This window comes from Candidozyma duobushaemuli (assembly GCF_002926085.2).
Source record: "Candidozyma duobushaemuli strain B09383 chromosome Unknown A_B09383, whole genome shotgun sequence".
NCBI lineage: Eukaryota > Fungi > Ascomycota > Pichiomycetes > Serinales > Metschnikowiaceae > Candidozyma > Candidozyma duobushaemuli.
The window spans coordinates 1,999,645-2,017,854 of record NW_020289901.1 but is presented as its reverse complement, the minus strand read 5'-3'; the positions used below and the strand labels follow the sequence as shown (position 1 = coordinate 2,017,854).

The 18,210-nt window shown below is 43.5% G+C and overlaps 7 protein-coding genes across 7 annotated transcripts; 3 read left to right on the top strand and 4 right to left on the bottom strand. All coding sequences in view use genetic code 12, as the record gives it.

Annotated features, from left to right (window-relative positions):
* Positions 1-1,566: 1,566 nt before the first annotated feature.
* CXQ87_000933 (uncharacterized protein) lies at positions 1,567-2,286 on the top strand (the record flags this gene model as incomplete). The annotated part of the gene is made up of 1 exon (XM_025479490.1): positions 1,567-2,286. One exon carries the CDS (start codon positions 1,567-1,569, stop codon positions 2,284-2,286), a length of 720 nt encoding a protein of 239 aa, XP_025338963.1.
* Positions 2,287-2,578: 292 nt separating this feature from the next.
* CXQ87_000932 (uncharacterized protein) lies at positions 2,579-4,977 on the top strand (the record flags this gene model as incomplete). Its single annotated transcript, XM_025479489.1, has 2 exons — positions 2,579-2,872; positions 2,914-4,977. 2 exons carry the CDS (start codon positions 2,579-2,581, stop codon positions 4,975-4,977), a joined length of 2,358 nt encoding a protein of 785 aa, XP_025338962.1.
* Positions 4,978-5,024: 47 nt separating this feature from the next.
* Positions 5,025-12,101, bottom strand: MEC1 (protein kinase; the record flags this gene model as incomplete). The annotated part of the gene is made up of 2 exons (XM_025479488.1): positions 5,025-10,207; positions 10,361-12,101. 2 exons carry the CDS (start codon positions 12,099-12,101, stop codon positions 5,025-5,027), a joined length of 6,924 nt encoding a protein of 2,307 aa, XP_025338961.1.
* Positions 12,102-12,221: 120 nt separating this feature from the next.
* On the bottom strand, positions 12,222-12,530 carry CKS1 (cyclin-dependent protein kinase regulatory subunit; the record flags this gene model as incomplete). The annotated part of the gene is made up of 1 exon (XM_025479487.1): positions 12,222-12,530. One exon carries the CDS (start codon positions 12,528-12,530, stop codon positions 12,222-12,224), a length of 309 nt encoding a protein of 102 aa, XP_025338960.1.
* A 1,639-nt stretch (positions 12,531-14,169) lies between these two features.
* CXQ87_000929 (U2-type spliceosomal complex subunit) lies at positions 14,170-14,844 on the bottom strand (the record flags this gene model as incomplete). Its single annotated transcript, XM_025479486.1, has 1 exon — positions 14,170-14,844. One exon carries the CDS (start codon positions 14,842-14,844, stop codon positions 14,170-14,172), a length of 675 nt encoding a protein of 224 aa, XP_025338959.1.
* Positions 14,845-15,061: 217 nt separating this feature from the next.
* On the bottom strand, positions 15,062-15,441 carry SUI1 (translation initiation factor eIF1; the record flags this gene model as incomplete). Its single annotated transcript, XM_025479485.1, has 2 exons — positions 15,062-15,360; positions 15,411-15,441. 2 exons carry the CDS (start codon positions 15,439-15,441, stop codon positions 15,062-15,064), a joined length of 330 nt encoding a protein of 109 aa, XP_025338958.1.
* A 1,056-nt stretch (positions 15,442-16,497) lies between these two features.
* CDS1 (phosphatidate cytidylyltransferase) lies at positions 16,498-17,772 on the top strand (the record flags this gene model as incomplete). Its single annotated transcript, XM_025479484.1, has 1 exon — positions 16,498-17,772. The coding sequence occupies one exon, from the start codon at positions 16,498-16,500 to the stop codon at positions 17,770-17,772; it is 1,275 nt and encodes a 424-aa protein (XP_025338957.1).
* Between the last annotated feature and the right edge of the window lie 438 nt (positions 17,773-18,210).

Sequence of the window (18,210 nt, the reverse complement as noted above, 5' to 3'; positions counted from 1 at the left end):
ACGGCTTCGGACCTGCAAAAGTTAGCTCATGGGGTGCTTCCGATAAGCCCCACCTGCCACCTGGGCCAAGCAGCAAGTGTGACCCGCCATTATCGTATCTGCTTCTGGAAAGCTTCGATACCAAAGGGTCACTTGGCGCAACGGCCGACGACTTCTGGCCCGGCGGTTAAAGAAGCTTCGCTGAGATCATGCAACAGCGAGGTCCTCTTTCCTTTTGCAAGCAAGCAACAACACGGCTAGAACCTAGGCCATGTCTACGAATCGCTGCATAAGTGAACATGGCAAAATAAACCAGCGGAAAATGGGGCCTGCAAAAATAGCAGAGTTTTTCGTTGTTGTTGAGGACTTCCGTGAATCTGAGACCAAAGGAGAGCCTGAAATGGCGAAGGATATGCGGTGTGCAGATGCCGTTCCACTATAGAGCTCAAGTGCAGGTTGCGTGGACGGTCGCCGCAGCTAACAAGGCCAAAAATGCTGGGAGTTGTCCTGCGGGCCTGCATGCGGCGCCTTGTTTTTCGCCTCTCCTGGTTGGATTTTTTTTTTTTTCCCGCATTTTTCTCTCGGTTTTCTATCTTTTTTCTATGAGACTTTACATTTGAGTAGAGTGTGATTCGTCAAAAAGCACCGCTCAAATCGCCTCACACTTACACATACACAAATAAAGAAGAAAAAAAAAAAAAAAAAAATGGAGACCAGCTTTCCAAGATTATCGGAACAATGCCAACCCGTTTCACCAAAAAAAAAAAAAAAAAGTTTCCCAACCCTCTCCATCCCCTCTTCTCTCTACCACTCCTCGTGGGCATCACTAATCTCATCCACATTGCGCTGAAATTCCCTCCTTCCCTTGCCTCCTTTTCTCTTGGAGACTCTCACCGTATGTGCGGACACCCAGACGCCGCAGTGGCACCGAACGTGCGTCGGATGCGAGACCGTTGAAGCGGCATTTTGGGTGGTGCTTTTCCATCAAGATCCCGTTTGGTGGCAAATCGAAGTAAGGATCTTGTCTACCGCAGGAGTAGCCCCCACTGAGGGGACTCCTCTCCATTGCTGCTCATTTCACTTTTCTTTCTTCTCACCTATCCATCATCGACCTGCAAGAATCCTGCACAGCACAAAGCAATTATGCGGCGTCTGCGGCGCGATTAAATTTTTTTTTTTTTTTTTTTTTCATTCCCTTTTTCCAGAGGCAAGGACATATTTATATTCGAGCTGAATTCCCCTCCCTTTGGGATCCTCAATTTTTGTGTTTTCACCCAGATTACTTTCTTCCCAGGACTGGCTCCCTTACAGCTGATACCAACAGCTCATAAATTTACCACACGCATTGCCTGAAAGCTCAACGCTTATTTCACGCCTTCAATTCGTTTCACTTCCTCAGCTACAACCAATTCTGCTTTGATGACCCGTAAGTCTTGTCGCGTTCGTACTCCTACCTTAAAGGCAAAGGAGGTCCTCCTGGACAACACTAACAAAGCAGCACATGTCGATGCCGTTTCCCGGAAACGAAAATCGGAGCCGCTCAATGAGCTGCACTTACAACAGACAACAGCGAAAAAGTCAAAGTCTATGACCCAGCTCCTGGCTGAAGACGACAAGATTGACCCCGTTGAGAAGCTCTTGTGCTTGACTAACCTCAACAACGATATCTTGTTTGACTTGGATGCCGAGGAATCTGCATCCGAGCCCTCTTCCCCAAGGTCTCTCACTTCGTCATCATCCGTCTCTTCGGACGCTTCTGCATCATATGAGTATGAAGATTCTCCTTTGAACTCGCCATACCCCAACATGGAGTTGGATTTTTCAAAGGTCATCACTGACAATTTGCGCTCATACTACCTCTCTGCGTACAAGAGCCCAATTGAGATTCACAACGACAACTCAAGCTTCTCCATACTCAACAAGAAGTCCCAGCATGCAAGCAGCGAAGCTGCCTTGCCCCAAAAAGCCAGAGAGGTGCCATTTTTCAAGAATGTCAACTTCAACCAACCCAAACTTGGCAATTCTATTGAAGATTATCTTTTCTACGATGATGATGAAGCTACAAATTCTCCCACAGACCTGGAGCACGAGGAATTGCCTCCTACCAGCGCCACTTTCATGCCACAGCTTCCCAATGTGTCATTTTACAGGCGTGATGACAAGTTGAACTTGTCATTGAGCGACCAAAAAGCTTGGGCAGAGCCAGAAGACATGTCTAAAATATTGAGCCCAAGCTCTGTTATGACAGGCAAGGCTAGCGAGATGGTGGGTACCTCGAGACTCATGATTAACGACTTTTTCTTGTAATTATAATACTGACCGGGCCTTCCGGATATGCTTCATTTCTCGACTTTACTTCATTTTGGTTAAGGTGTTACAAGTGTATATATATAATTTGACTAACAGAATACATTTCTATAGTTGTAGATGCTGCTCTCAAACTGACGAGCGATATAACCGGTACCCTCGGAAGTCACGTGGACCTGAGCCCCATACCTCTCGGTTACGTTACTGTCCTTTGCTCGCCCTCGGAAGTCTCATACTGATTCCCCATACTTACGTATACCATATCTTCCTTCCATCATCACAGGGTACGGCAATGTACCTTCTAGATCTCATATATGCCTATCTATTGGGAGGCGTGACATTCATTCCGTTGCTTATATTGGCATTTCTATATCTCCACCCAAAGAGTCCGCAGGATAACGAAGAAGAAGGTCTCAAAGCCGGGGAGTTAGAAGAGCAATGCCTGACCGGCTTAGATGCCTACAAACAAGGATGGATTATCGTCACTCATGAGTTTTTGGAGTCTCCGGATCACATAAGCTCCTCGACCCAACTGGTTGCCGACTCTCAGGAAGGAAAGCTGGCCTATTCCTCACTATACAAGTTTGTCAAGAATTCGGGGCAAAAACGAAGGACCCCAATGGGGAGATCTCGTCGGTAAGTGAATCAGATGCTGCCTCGATCACGCAAGCCCCAACCGTTGGTACTCCTACCAAAGGTGGCAATAAGAAACATCGGTACTATGCTGTGCTTAAGCATGGGAACCTCTTCTTGTACCGAGACGAAAGGCTCAAAGACGTCAAGCATGTAATTGTCCTTCTGAATTTTTTCGTCTCAATATGGCCAAGGAATATCACCGAGGGTCAGTTGTTCACCAAGTATTCTTCAATTGCCTTGTTGCGTAAGGACTGGAAGCGAAAGAGAAGACTTTCGGACAACACAACTACTATGGATGACCTTGACTGGGAAGATTCCGAACAAATTACTCTACAGGATGTTTTGAACAAAAAATCTAACCTTCCTGCTCCACCAGGATCTTTTTTCATATACACCGACTTCAATATCGAGAAAGAAGACTGGTATTTCACATTGATCAAAGCCTCCAAAACAGGGTCCGATACCCCTCCAGCTCTTGATCCCAGCATTCAGGCAAAAACGCTTCACTTTGAAACTCGTCACATGGTGGGCTTGATTCAGACCCTTTACAGTGCCGAGGGTCAATTGCATACGAAGTGGTTTAATGCCGTAATAAACCGTCTATTCCTTTCGCTTCAGCATACTGATGCCATGCACAATTACCTCGTTTCCAAGATCGAGAAAAAGCTTAACAAGATGAAAACTCCTGGGTTTCTTGACAAATTCCAGATCACAAAGGTAAGAGCAGGACATGGTGCTCCGTTCATTACCTTCCCAGTCCTTAAAGAGATCAATCCCGAAGGTGATCTTCTCGTTTCGTTGTATGTTCATTACTTCGGTGAGATGTCCGTCCAGTTGGCTACAAAGGTGAACATCAATTTGGGCTCTCGGTTCAAACCTAGAGAAGTTGATGTCCTCCTTTCCATGACACTTGAGAAATTGCAAGGTCCTATGCTTGTGAAGATCAAGCCACCGCCATCAGCCAGAATGTGGTACACGTTTGAAACTGAACCAGCCATGAATATTAAAATCGAGCCAGTCATTAGCTCGAGGCAAATGTCGTATAACATCATCACGAATTCTATTGAAAAGAAGCTTAAGGAATCTGTCAAGACCTCCATTGTGCTTCCACATTGGGACGACTTCACATTCTATAACACAGAAAATGAATTGGTGAGAGGAGGTGTGTGGGACAAAGATTTCCGAAGAGAACGCACTGAGCAGACTGCAAGCGAGGAGAAGAAGGCACTGAGCTCACCACAATCTGGATCATTAAGTCCTTCACGTGCCGAGGTCGAGCTGACAACTTCAGCGCTGGGGGTTTCGTTTACTTCTTCTACAAACCCTGAGGTCGACGAATCACTAGCAGTCAAAGCAGATCTCACTAATGAAACTCCTGTTCAACTCAATCTGACCAAAACACGGTTATCTTCCACAATCAATGACTTATCTAAGAGATTAAGGAAGGCAAAGTCTACCCACACGCTTGGTGTTGATGAAACAAACTGCCTCTCAGATGGCTCATTGATGGAGCCGTCCGCTTCGGACACTCCAAGTGTAAACGGGTTGACCCTCGATGAACAAGAAGAGCATCTAACAACTGACCTGAAAAGCAATACTCTTCGCAAACTTGGAAAGTGGTACTACAAAGACGACAAAAATGGCGACAACAAGCAATCAAACTATCAACGTCCCGAAATGATTACCAACCGTCGACCAAACAGGAAGCAGTCATCTGCGAGTCAAATATCCGACACTGAGAAGACTGCTACAGAGGTGCAGAGCTCGCCCCCTGGTGGTGGTTTTTCATACGATTTTGGTTCAGAAGTACCCGAAAAAATCTTGGGCCACAAGTCTGTTCCCTCGCCAGGTAGGGCAACGATCAGTAACCCATCAATTGGTAATGTTGAAGCTACGAGCGATGTTAAAGAGCGTTCGACTAGCACTCTAGAGCCCGAAATTTCATCGATACTGGTTCCCAAGGATACTGATTTTGCATCCACTGTGTCGAGGACCAAGTCTACCCTACATCGCAAACCTCCACCTGAGGACCCCGTCCTTGAGGCCTCTCTTTAACCTCCAATTATAGCAATATATATATATATATACATGGTTTCTTCTCATCAAACGTATGGTGCCCATCCACCATACATTTGAGCTAAGTTCTCCTTCGAAGTGGCTTCCTGTATCAATACGTCAACTTGTCCATGAATATTCATGGGCAACCCCTCCTTCTCGTCAAGAAGACCACGAATTTTTCTTCTCACTTTTCTCAAGTGATCTTGTGGGTTTTCTTGAGTCTTCCAATCCAACAAAGGGTCATAGATCAAAGTCTCAAGGATATTCATCAAAGAAGCCTCGTTCTCTCTCAAAATTTGTCCAGTGACTTCACTAGTGATTCTGAACGTTCCTTCAATTCCTGTAATTCCCATCGCATCAACCATATTCTGAGTCAATCTAAATGGCACTATCTCTGGAGTGGGTAGGGTAAGACCTTTTTCGAAGAGACAGTCAAAATCGATATGAAGCGCAGCGCCATTTCTTTTGAAAAATAGAAGATTCTCACAGTGACGGTCTCCCAAACCAATAATGTATCCGACAATGGACATCACAGCCGCTGTTCTAGTGTAGGCCTTACGAGCAAGGTACCAGAAAGCTGGATCTGAAAACTGATCGATAAACCACTGGTGAAGCACTGGAGGGAATTCATCACAAATCTTCTCAAAAAGGCCTACTAAAGCGGTCATGGCATTTTCGTCTGTCGCATAATTCGCTTTGACAAGCTTCTGTGCTTCATCAAGTTTCATAAATATCTTTCGATCGTGAGGAACTTTTCCATGCTTCTTTTGCTGCTCATGAATAACTGATTTCATCGTTTGGACATCTTGAACAAATTCAATAACTCCCATGTCCTCGGCCAAGGGTATAACCGAATAGTTCTCAATCACTAAATTTCTTTTTCTGGCAACGTTATTCAACGACAAAAGCCTATTGATCATGTTGGAGAATTCAAATACCTTTGCATCTTTGCGCGTATCGTCCCTCTTCAACATGAGTCTGTAAGCTTTATAATCCGTACCTCTTATTGTAATCTGCTTGGGCATTTGTAAAGAGTGAAAGATGTTGACCTCTTCATCAAAACCATCAAACGTAATTGAGGATGACTTTGGGAATGCAGATCCTGGTTTGCTTGTATGACGTGTTGCCGGAAGCTTGATCTCCAAATTGGTTTTAACAGGAATGACTAACGAGTCATACTTTTTATGTAAATCAGTTACTCCAAAATCTTCCGTCAAGAGCCACCGCTTCTTCTGGGATTTCTTAACTTTTTTGGCAGCGACACTTTCCAATGTTTCAAACAAACTTTTTGCACTCACAATAGTTTCGGCTAGCAGCTTGGTCGCTTTTGAAGTGTTGAGAACCTTCAAAACACGCTGCCGTCTTACAGCATCTTTCGATTTAACATGCGACAATACATACCATAAACTGTGTTTTGGATATGCTGCGATCAAAGACTCAATGATACTTTGCATGAGGTCGACACTTGGCTGATGCTGATGAGTGATTCTCGAAAGTATTTGTGTGATGGATGTATACCACACATAAATTGGAATCGTATTTTTATAGGTGTTGATGTCATGAACAATTTGGTTGAGTTTTCTCTCGGCATCTCTAGCCTTATTGGTTCGTTGAGCAAAATCAAGCCAGACTGTAATGAACTTGGGAAGGGCTTCAAAGATGTAGGAAGGGCCCAATGCCAATGCTTTCAAAAAGTATCTGATGATTTGTTGTTCGAAATACCCGGAAGTGTCATTTTGGGATTCCATCAACTTACTATGATATCTTCCAAGGTCATAGTAGGGCTTTTCCCACGAAGGATCTAACTTGTAGGCCTTGGAATACTCGGCAATGATCTTTGATGACGAGGAGTGACTCGATTCGTCGAGCCAAATTGCATATTGCAACTGATTTCTTGCTTGTCTCTCTGGTTTTTGTGACTTTTGAAAGGCAAGGTTATCCGACAACGTTTTGATAGCCTCGGTTTGTTTGCCCTGATCCCATAAAAGGTTCGCATATTCAATATTCGCCTCACTATCATCAAGAGTCATTGCGTTCATGATACACTTGGTGGCAAGGTCTAACCTATCACTTCGACGGGCAATCCGAGAGCAATCCAATAGGATGTCTGACACTTTGTCCAAGTTTCCAGTCACGACCGTCACTGCTTTCCTCATAGATAGAACAGTCCACTGGCTATCGAAGGATAAGTCAGTATTGCTCATCCGTTCCTTTAATATCTGTTCAGCACTCGAGTCGGTAGGGCTACCGTTATTAAGGACAATTGCTGAGGTGTCGTATAGTATGTGAAGCTGCAACATGAATGTCGAATTCCTTGAGAACGATGACGATCTAGACAGCGAAAGCGACTGGCCCAATAAAGAATATATCTCCTCGATCGATGATTCAAAGCTAGTGATTTCACCCCGTTCCAACGCAAGAAGTGCTGATGCAAATTTTGAATGGAAAACATCTTCCACGTCAGAGCCACTTCCGATAATTCTGGTGAGCTTCAGCCACTTTTTCATCTCTTCCGTGTTTGCAATGGCAGTTGCAGCTTCAAGACCAACCATTCCCCAAGGTGGTGGAAGTTGACTGATCCTCTTCACCTTCGAGTTCAAACGCTGAATCACTTGGTCATAAAGTCCGTGACTTGCCAAAGACTTAAGTAGCTTTGTATTACACTCAATGCGATCGTCATAACCACCGATAGTGCTGAGGACCTCGAATGACTCTTGCGCAATTGCCCAATTTTCATTATACTGAAATGTGTCTAGCTTCTCTGCCAAGTTATTAGTGGAGAACTTCTTTAACACACCGTCTAAGGCATCGTAATCGTCAATGTTTGAGTAAACGGATTGCAAAGTTGAAGTGATGCTAAGGTTATCGAGCCGATTATTGGTCTTGACCTTGCCTTCTCGAGAACATTTTTCGAGATAAAGAATGGTTCTCTCATAGGAATCACATTCAGAAGATGTGAGCGCTATGAGTTCCATTGGAATTTCATTAAGTAAGCTCTCGACATGTTCACGACTCTTTTTTAGGATGGATGCATCAGCCTTTGGAAGCGTTGAATCACTTAACTTATGCGTTGCAGAAGAAACCCATTCATTGAAATAATCAATGATTTCGAAGACAGCTTGATAACATGCCTTGAGTTCTTCCATCCTTTCTGTTGTCAAATTTTGACCGACACCGAGTTTGAGTATTGTGAGGATTTCATCAAGAATATCTTTTCTCGCTTGTTGTTCGCCATTGACTATGTGACTTAATGCAACGTACTTCAACAAGTATTGAGCGATGGAAATTTCGTCATCCCTGATGAGCAATGAGCAGGTTTGAAAAATGACAGTCTTGGCCAACATCATCTTTCCGTGCTGCTTGAGGCTATTGTGAAGTGGCCTTCTCAAAAGATTCGTGGTAAAGTCAACGAGCCATTTGTCGTGTTTCATACCGAGCTTGAAGTATGGAAATGCTAGTGGCTCATACCGAGGTTCTGGAGCAAAATATTTTGATGAAAGCAAAGGTGTCAAAGTTGATTTATCAATTTCAGAAAATGAATTCCAAACTTCCGCTCTAATACCCAGGTTAGAGGAATCCAAGACAGAGGTGTCTAAACCCATCACATTCAAGAATCTTTGCATCGAGTAGGCGGAGAACAATTGTCTGATCGGATCGTTTGATGCCCAAAAATTTTTGATAACTCGGGATCGGATAAAATCACTCAAAAACTCCGCGTTCTCTTTATAATCCTGAAAATCGTAAAGTATGACAATTCTTGAATCGATCGTCTTGAAATTGAACCTATTCGCGTCCAAAGCACCGATGCTTGCTAATACTTTTGCGCATTTGCTGGGAATCAGAGGGTTCTTGTTCTTGAATTGCACTGAGACATCAAGAAGTGTTCTGACTAAAATAGAGATTGCATCCTCGCATGTAGAATCTTTGAAGTCATCTCGTTGACAGTTGAGTTGATACTTCGTGGTGAAATTGAGTAGATCATCAAGAGCTTGTTGTACAACATACTTGTTGTTTGTTTGAAGTCTTCTTGTGAACTCAGGGAAGTAACTCAATTTTGATCTTGGTTTCATCAAACTGATGAAGGTCGCATCCAAAATTAAGTATTTGTCCAAATTTTTGATGAATGGAACAGAGAAGTAGTATAGCGCATACTTCTTGTATCTATCCCGTAGCTCAAGAAACAACTTCTCAAGAATTTTCACTGCGATCTGTTTTGATTTGTGTTGCAAAGTATCAAATTTCTGGAAAATCAATGAGATTGTGATATCAAACAATGAAACAAGTCTTTCCGAATCAAGTTTTTGTACTAGTACATTCCAACATTGTATAGCTGGCACCTCAAGAGAGGAATTCTCAAGCGAGGCCTGCAAGCATGTCGAAATTTGCCCCAAAGCTGAAGCGGCAGCCTCAATGTTTCGAGTAATCAAAAAATGAATGGCATTAAGAGAGCTGACCTTTTCAAGAAATGGCTTGATGCCTTTCATGTGGTGTACATTCTCTGAGAATCGTTGAACGAGTTCGAGAACATGTTCACCCAAGATGTACCTAACATAGTCAAACTTTTGTGAGTCAGGCTTCTGATTTGATCGTTTAGCATAATTGACCTTTGCGATGTACTTGATGGCACCAAAGATTTTCGTTTCGTTGACAATTTGCCCCTGCTCGTCGAGTTGGATTTGGAGAAGAATATACCATAAAACTTCTCCAATATTCGGGATCAAATCAGTTATTGAAAGATGTTGATACCGTGGACTTGCATTGCTCAAAACATTGACAATGTATTCTGAATTGATGACTTCGTCTTTGCAAAGGTAGGTTGCCATGATCCTTGGAAGTGTTTTGGCAACCAATTTTGTCTTATCCATGTTGCAGGCATCAGCAATTTCTTGTACAAAATCATACTTGTAGTATTCAAGAAGTCGTGGAGTTGTATAGTCTCTTGTTTGGTTTAAAAAGAACCTTTTGGATATTCCTAATATTCCAGTAATTCTCGAAAACATTCTAGGCTTTTTCACAATTCTCTCGGCGATACTCGGTAAGTATGGAGAAAGAAGCTTATAGGGAGTCAAGGATTTCGCCGTTGCGACGTAAAGAAGTGAGTTGTAAGCGAGATTGACGTGTTGCTCATTTACTTCACCAAAACAGTCAATCATCTTGATGAAGATGACACATAACCATTCACCCTCACAGACGATGGCCAACTCACTGAGCGCCATTAAGGTAGATTCTGCAAGGTGGATGTGATGGCGGTCGCTGAATTTAATCCTAGATAGCGCCAGAAAAGTGATTTTAAAAACTTTTTCCAGGAAGTCATCTTGACGGTGTATTAAGTAAAGCGGAAGAACCCTCGCAGCAATAAGACGAGCTTCACGACAGGGACTTGTGGTGACGCATTCAAGGAGGAATATGTGGCATGGCTCTTGCTCGATGTCTTTCGTCAATGGTTTGAATAACGCGAAGAGGTCAAACAAGATAAGTAAAAAACCCACAAGCAAGGAAGAATCCTCCATGATCGCCTTTCTTTCGATGTCGAGAAGTAAGTCGCAAATGATTTCTCGATAAATGATATCAACATTTAACACATCCGCGAGTGAAGGTCGATCTGGCGAAATATCGCTGTATAGGTTTCGGGAACAAAGCTTCGTAAAGGCAATCGATTCACAATTCTTGTAGCTGAAATTTTCAGAAAGAATCGCAAAAGCTTTTCCAAGAGCATTGATGAAGGTAAGCAATGATGAATTTTCACTTAATGGCAGCCTCTCAGACTGAATTTTCGTCATTTGAGCGAGTGATGTAACGTAATCGAGCCAATGCTTCATATTAGGTTGACTATCTTGGCTGTGTGATTGGAGATATCTTTTGAAAGACGTTTGTGGATCTGTAATGAAGTAGAGAGCTTTATTTATATCAGCTCGGTCTTCATCTAGGATCTGTGTTCTAAGGTTGTCGAGCTCGGCGTCGACAAATGGAAGGGATGCTAGAAGCGCTGCGTTCGGCGGAAGTGGCACTTGAGTGATGACTGACTGTTGATGCAAAAGCAAATGGGACATCTTCTTTATCGACGGTGGGAATCGGGAAGCTGATAATATTTCCTCGATATTGTTCACCGTGTGCTGCTCTTCGAAGACGGTAATATCAAAGGTGCTGAAAAAGTTATGGAGTAAGCTTTTCCGACGGCAAAAGACGTAAATCCTCATGACAGATGAGCACAAGGCCTTGTTGAAATGCTTAAATTGGAACGCTATCTTTCCGTTCTTTCTAAAACTTTCAAGATGCTTGTGGATCCAGGTCATAAGGAAGGTAACTTGTGACCATTTAAGGCTCTCATCCAATAGAAGGTTACTTGTTATGCCCAATAGTAGTACACTTTTGAGATTATCAGCCAAAGGAATAAGGTCATCGTCTTTGTCATGGAAATTGAGTGCATCAAGCACAAAACATACGCGTTTCGTGAATCCTTCAAGCTCAAGTTTGGTCGCGTTGGATGTGAGTAGAAGCTTTCGTTGGACGTCATAGTCGTTAACTATACTTAACAAATGCACAGTAGCGTTCAAAGTGTTTATCTGACTCCTCAATAGGTTTACTCCATTGAAGAGCGTGGAGACATTTTCCTTGAGAATCCGCATCAAGGCCACTTGAACTTGTCTGGCGTATTTGAACCCATTAACATGAACAGTGACACTGTTGATGAGGCCGATAAGAAGCAGCTTTATTATGTTCGTGACATCCATATTGTTTGAGAATTGCAGTAGCCAGCTCATGGAAAAATGTATGCCCCATTCGTAGACATTCTGAATACCGAAGGGAACAGGTACCGTCTTGGTATCTAGGAGAACCAGTGATACTTCATCTGGTGTGATTTCAGCATTGAGTAGGTGCTTCTTTTTGGAGAGTACCAATGCAATGGTGTCCACTAGCCTTAGCAGTAGGTTCATCGTGTGAGATGGGCCACCAGAGGTCTTCTCTGACCGTAGAGCCTCTAACTTGGCATTCGCAAAGCCATAGAGGTATAGTAGGAGTTTTTTAAAATCGGTATCCTCATCGGATGTCACATTTTTTTTCACGTCGTCTAGGAATAACGTCAACTCCTCGGGCGTTGTTCGTAGATATGCATTTGTCATTGTAGTATCGCCTATCGCGGTAGGATGATGATTGTTTGATGCGAGCGCACTATCAACATCCATACAAACCATACGTTGCTACAGGGAAGCATTCATCATTGCTCATCATTTCTATTTACATTAACTCTCGTAGTTGATGGGTCTCTTGAAAAGTAGTATATGTGGCTCTGGCGCGTGTGTCTCGTAGTGCATCCATCCTAAGGACTGGGTAATGCCCAATCCTCGCCACTCTTCCTCCAACAAGATCCTCAATGTTCCTGTTTCTGGGTTGAAGTAGTCCTGTGGGATAACCTTCAACATGTCCTTGGGCAACATTACATGTCGATATTCGTTCGAGTCGTCGCTATATCTAGGACTGTAGTGAATCATGTCCAGAAATTCGAGCACTTTGGCTCTCTCCGCGTCCGTCAAGTATCTTGGCCTGCTCATAATGTAGGTGAACCGAGATAGTTAGCAATTGAGGCGTGTTGGTATTGGGTAATAAAGAATAGGCAAGTTCGGCTACAGCCAGACTCTCCCTCTCGGAGGAAAAAAAGGTCTGAAGAACGCTCTTATGTCACGTGACCGCGATCGCGTCTCCCTCATCCAGAGATCCCTCAGGCACATTACCAATCGAGGGAAGGTTGTTTGGGTCCAGACCATGACTAGAGTTGGGGCTGTTGTTACCGAAAAAAGTAAACTTCAAGAAAAGAGCTTTTCATTTTTCATTCCGACCTTACCTCTTGCCACATCAATTTCCAAAAAGGTGTCGCATGTGTATCTACAATCGTTGACGGAATTTGAACCGCTTCATGAGACGTCATTCCTAATCAACCTCCCCTTGAACACCCCTCCGGAAAGATTCCTCGAGACGATATCCCAACTTGATGCCACATTCGTAGTTGCAGTGCCTGTAGTCGAGGATTGGCATTTTTGGACCTTACTACGGCGTTTTCAGAGTCTGTTTGACTATGTCTTGATCCAGACGACTCAGATAGAGCCCAACTGGATACAGCGTTATATGTGTCTCAGATATCTGGCAGTTGTGGCTAATGAACACTGCGAGCAGTTGGCCATGAAAGGACATGAACCAGACCTACTTCTTTTTCCTGAAAATCTTGATCCTGAGAATGTCGAAAAGACGAAAGAATTAGCAAGAAACATCTCCAGTCAATTGAGGCAGCAAAAATGTTTGAATTATTTCATCGACCCTCTACAGCCCTTGACACAGGAAATGCTGCTCGAGGTATATGAAACTTTCGAGAGAGATACATCAAAATACGAAGCTTATGACGAGGCAATTGACTTAGCTTTTGCGGACTTGATGCACCAAACGTCTAATCGTCCCACAATCTTAGTTGTTGGACCTGGTCGGGGTCCTCTTCTTGCGATGGCTGCAAAATATAGGGATAAAGCCAGTGTTATTGCCGTCGAGAGAAACACCAAATGTATTTCCAAACTAAAATCAGACAATTCCAAGCTCTGGGAAGGTAAGATTAATATTTATGAGGGTGACATTAGGTCAATCTCAAAATCCTTCGGTCACATTGACATGGTCATATCTGAATTACTAGGCTCATTCGGTTGCAATGAAGCCTGTCCTGAGGTTCTAACCGGATTTGAACGTGCCATCATGATTCCACAAACAATCACTTGTTTCCTCAGACCAATTTATTGCTCATTGGTGGATGAAAATATCAAAAGACCATACTTATTAAAATCTGATCAGGAGTTTGTTGTGGGAGCTGCTTCATCGGTTTTCCACTTTGACTTTCCTGGATCATACAGCCTTGATCAAGTATGGCTGGCTAACTTTGATTTTCTTTTCCCAGATGTTGCGAATGCACTTCAAGGGTATTTCAAAGCTGACCTATATGGGCACATCAGCATATCCAACATGTATGTGGATGCCAGTACCTATGTTTGCTCTTCCTGGTATCCGATGATATTCCCTATAAAGCCGGTTGAGTCCAGGATGGCGGTGACAATGGCGAGACGAAGTGACAATACCAAGCTTTGGTACGAATGGTCGGTCGATGGGGATATCCATAATCAGCATGGAGATCGATATAGCATATCTTTAGCATAATCAATAATTTATAGCGTGTCTCGGTTCATCTCTTCTTTGATGAGGCTTTTCTTCATATCGCCTTCTGTGTTTGTGTCTATCAGTCTCCTTATCACGGTGTCTTCGGCTCGGTGAGCGTTCTCTGTTAGAGCTTGAACTTCTATGACGGTGTTTAGAATGTCTTTCTGATCTATCTTTGCTCTTAGTATCCGATGTACGCTTCCTCTGCTCGCGTTTGATGGCCAAGAGCGGGTCATCGGAGAGAGACAGCGAAGGAGCGGACTTTCCCACATTTGTGATTCGATCAAACGAACTCGTTGCATTGCTTTTACTTTTCTTCACCGCAACGCTTCCTTTAATCAACTGGTCCACATCGGTCAGCTTCAGAAGGAAGTCCTCTTCAACTTCACGAAAGCCAGATTCGTTCAACTTGTCTTTGTCCTTCTCTGGCCCATGCTCATACATCCAAGCAAGCTTATTTAGTTCAATCTTTTTGTCGTGGGGCATGGCATTGGGGTCATCACCGTATTGTAGTCTTATCATCTCCTCCTTCTCTCTTTCCTGCTCAATTTCCTTGGACCGTTCCTTTATTGCCTTGAGCTCTTTCAAGGCCTCTTGCTCCTTCTCCCATACTTTCTTTTGATTCTTAACAAGTGCTGGATTCCAGGACTTCTTCAAATTCAAATCTCCTGGCATCTTGAGAAGAGTATACTATGTGCGCGGCTTCTCAAATCAATGAGATAAGGTAAGGGTCTCACAGAATCTGGAATATCGCCACTCTCCAAACTCTTAATATTCCGTTTTTGTCGAGTCAAAGTCGATTTTCTACATTTTTTACGTATTTCTCTTTATTAGTCATCCGAAGATGTATTAAGATACACAACCAAAAGCAGTGACATCTTGGTAAACTCACTTAGAAACCGTGAATCTTGATGTTCTTCTTTGGCAACTGCAATTTGGTAATCAAGAACTCAGACACCTTGACTCTCTGGTCGCCTTGCATCTGGATGACCTCACCCAACTCGGAGTCCTTGACGATGTTGCCGTTACAGGCAAAGTCCTTCTTCAAAACCTTCAAAATCTTCTTCAAGTCATATTCATTAGGAACACCCTGAACGGTGGTCAAGGTCTTACGACCGTTACGCTGTTGAATACGGATATGGATGTAGTTTGTGGCTTGAGCTTCGGAATCACCAGTGTCGGCGAATGGGTCTGGGGTTAGTAGGAGCAAAAAAATAGCGCATGGGAATGAGGGTACATACCGAAAGAGTTTAAGTTTTGGATAGTAGACATAAAAGGGTGGTTGGTTCTCTGGTTGAGCTTTATTCGGTTGATGAAAATGTAAAGATAGGAATTTTTAGCTGACCTGATGAAAGTGCGACATGTCGTGCCAAAATGTCGCAGAAACCAAAGGAAATGCTGTAAGGGGGTCATATGTCGTTAGCATGACTTGAATTCCGTGACAAACAAGCTCTGGGCAATTTTGCCACCATGATTTTGCTAATGGTGATTCTTATTTTTGAAGAATCATTTGTTAGTGGTTTTTCTGATCCCCTCATAGAAATTCATGGACTGCGCATTATCAGGTCAAAGACGTAAATTCCCGAAACTCTACGCCAGTTGCCGTAAATAGTTATTCGATGAAAAACTAAAATAATTCCACAACAACTTTGAATTGATATTATCTAGACGTGTCTGCCCACACGAATAATCCTCCCCTCTTCTTTTATCATCTATCCCTGTATCAGCGGCAGATCCAACGGTTGCGAAAGATAGCAACGACCAACAGTTTTCCACTACATTCAGCGGCTCTCCTACGATGTCTTATATACCCATTCTTAAAACATGTGCCACCCTTTAATTAAATATTCTCCCTTCCATGTCACACGTCTCAGTTACCCGTTCCGCTAAATTATGTGATGCTCTTGCCGTCAGGTCGGCACGATAATGCACATCGCTAGTACGGGAAGGTACTGCAAAACCATGTGCAAATACAGCGAGGAAATATTGCAGGTTTGATCCGTCTTCCCTGCGGAGAATCACGGACGTGCTCACACCCCTCGCGTGTATTTATTGGCCGTTGCTTCGCCAGACTGTCAAAATTCCCTCTTCAGGAACTCTCCCGCAACCAGTTGCAGATTATCGCTTCCAAACTTTTTTCACCCTACCATTCACACAACGGGCGCACTGGCATTCTCTCATCGCATCTGCAGGAAACTCGACAAAAGTGAGTTCAACAAAACCGGCAAATCATCTGGTCTCCAAATCTAATTCCACTGCTGTCTGGGTTATCGTGCTGCCAACACAATTGCTTCCTTCCTTTAGAAACTCAAACCACAATAGTGCATTATGGCAAAGGATAGAAAGCAAACTACAAAGGGAAGCAAGCCTCTGGAGAAACTGAGCAGCGAGGCGACTCCACCTCCTACAGTGTACAACGACCATGAGAAGAAGAAACAAGCCCTCATCACCAGAACAATCTGGTCTCTCGTCATGCTTGGGGGCTTTCTTTTCGTTCTAGCAAGCGGCCACTTGCCCCTCATCGGCTTTGTCATCTTGTGTCAGATTCTCACATTCAAAGAGATCATTGCCTTGACGGCAGAGCCGGCCAGAGATAAGAACATCCCTTGGAACAAGTCATTGAACTGGTACTTCTTGATCTGTACCGTCTACTACTACGACGGTGAATCGGTCTTTGAATTTCTCCAGGACGAGATTCTTTCTTCCAACGCATTGTTTTTCTTCTACAAGAGTCACAAGTTCCTTGCCTACTCTCTCTACATCGCAGGCTTCATCTTCTTTGTTTTCACCTTGAAGAAGGGCTTTTACAAGTTCCAGTTTGCTCAGTTGTGTGCTACCCACATGACGTTGCTTCTAGTGGTCTTCCAGTCGCACTTGATCATTGAGAACATCCTCAACGGTATCATTTGGTTGTTGGTCCCAGCATCCCTTGTTATCGTTAATGACATCTTCGCTTACCTTTGCGGTATTACTTTCGGCAGAACTCAGTTGATTGAAATTTCTCCAAAGAAAACGGTCGAGGGTTTCCTCGGTGCATGGATTTGTACCGGTGCTGCCGCAGTGTTGGTCGCATGGTTGTTGTCCATGTCAGACTACTTGATCTGCCCAGCCACCAACTTGTCCACCACAGTGTACAATTACCCTCACTGTGAGCCAAATCCTGTTTTTATCCCCCAAATTTACCAATTGCCAGATAATGTCGCGGAGTGGGTGGGCCAGACTACCGTCACCTTCAAGCCCCTTTATTTCCATAGTGCAGTGATTGCTACTTTTGCTTCTCTCATTGCTCCATTCGGCGGCTTCTTCGCCTCGGGCTTGAAAAGAGCCTTTGGTATCAAGGATTTTGGCGACACAATCCCTGGCCATGGTGGTATCACTGATAGATTTGACTGTCAGTTCTTGATGGGTTCATTTTCCTACTTGTACTTCCAGACATTTATCTCGTCAAGCAATATTGGCTTGGGTAAAATATTGCAAATGGCCGTATTCAACTTGACCACAGCCCAGATTTTCCAGTTGACCCGGGCCTTAGTGAAGTACTTGCATACTTCCGGTCAACTCAGCGAAGAAAAATTGCAAACTGTTCTCGACTTATTGAACTGATCATCAAGCTGCACACGGAACATTTAATTCTTGGAAAGCCGATTCATATATTTACCAGAATTACTCTACTTGTCTCAACACAAAATGTGTGTAATCAAATAAAATAAAATACGAAAAGCGTAATGTCGTATCTCATCCTCTTTGCCGCAGTGGATCTGGCTGCAAATGCACTCTCAATGAATACGCTCTTCGTAACATACTACTTGCACACCACTGAAATACAAACCAAGCTATTTATATTGAAACTTCCAAATAAGTCATATAAGATTACGCTTTTGGATGTACCTCTCGGCGAAATGTTGAAGTCTTAGTCAAAGCGTATTCACTTGGCGAGAACCGTAACTCTCTTACAGTACCAAGACCCTTGAATCAGGAATTATGCCCATTTTGGTCCATTTGGAGAGCAAATCAGGAACGGGGCGTTTGCTGGCTATGACC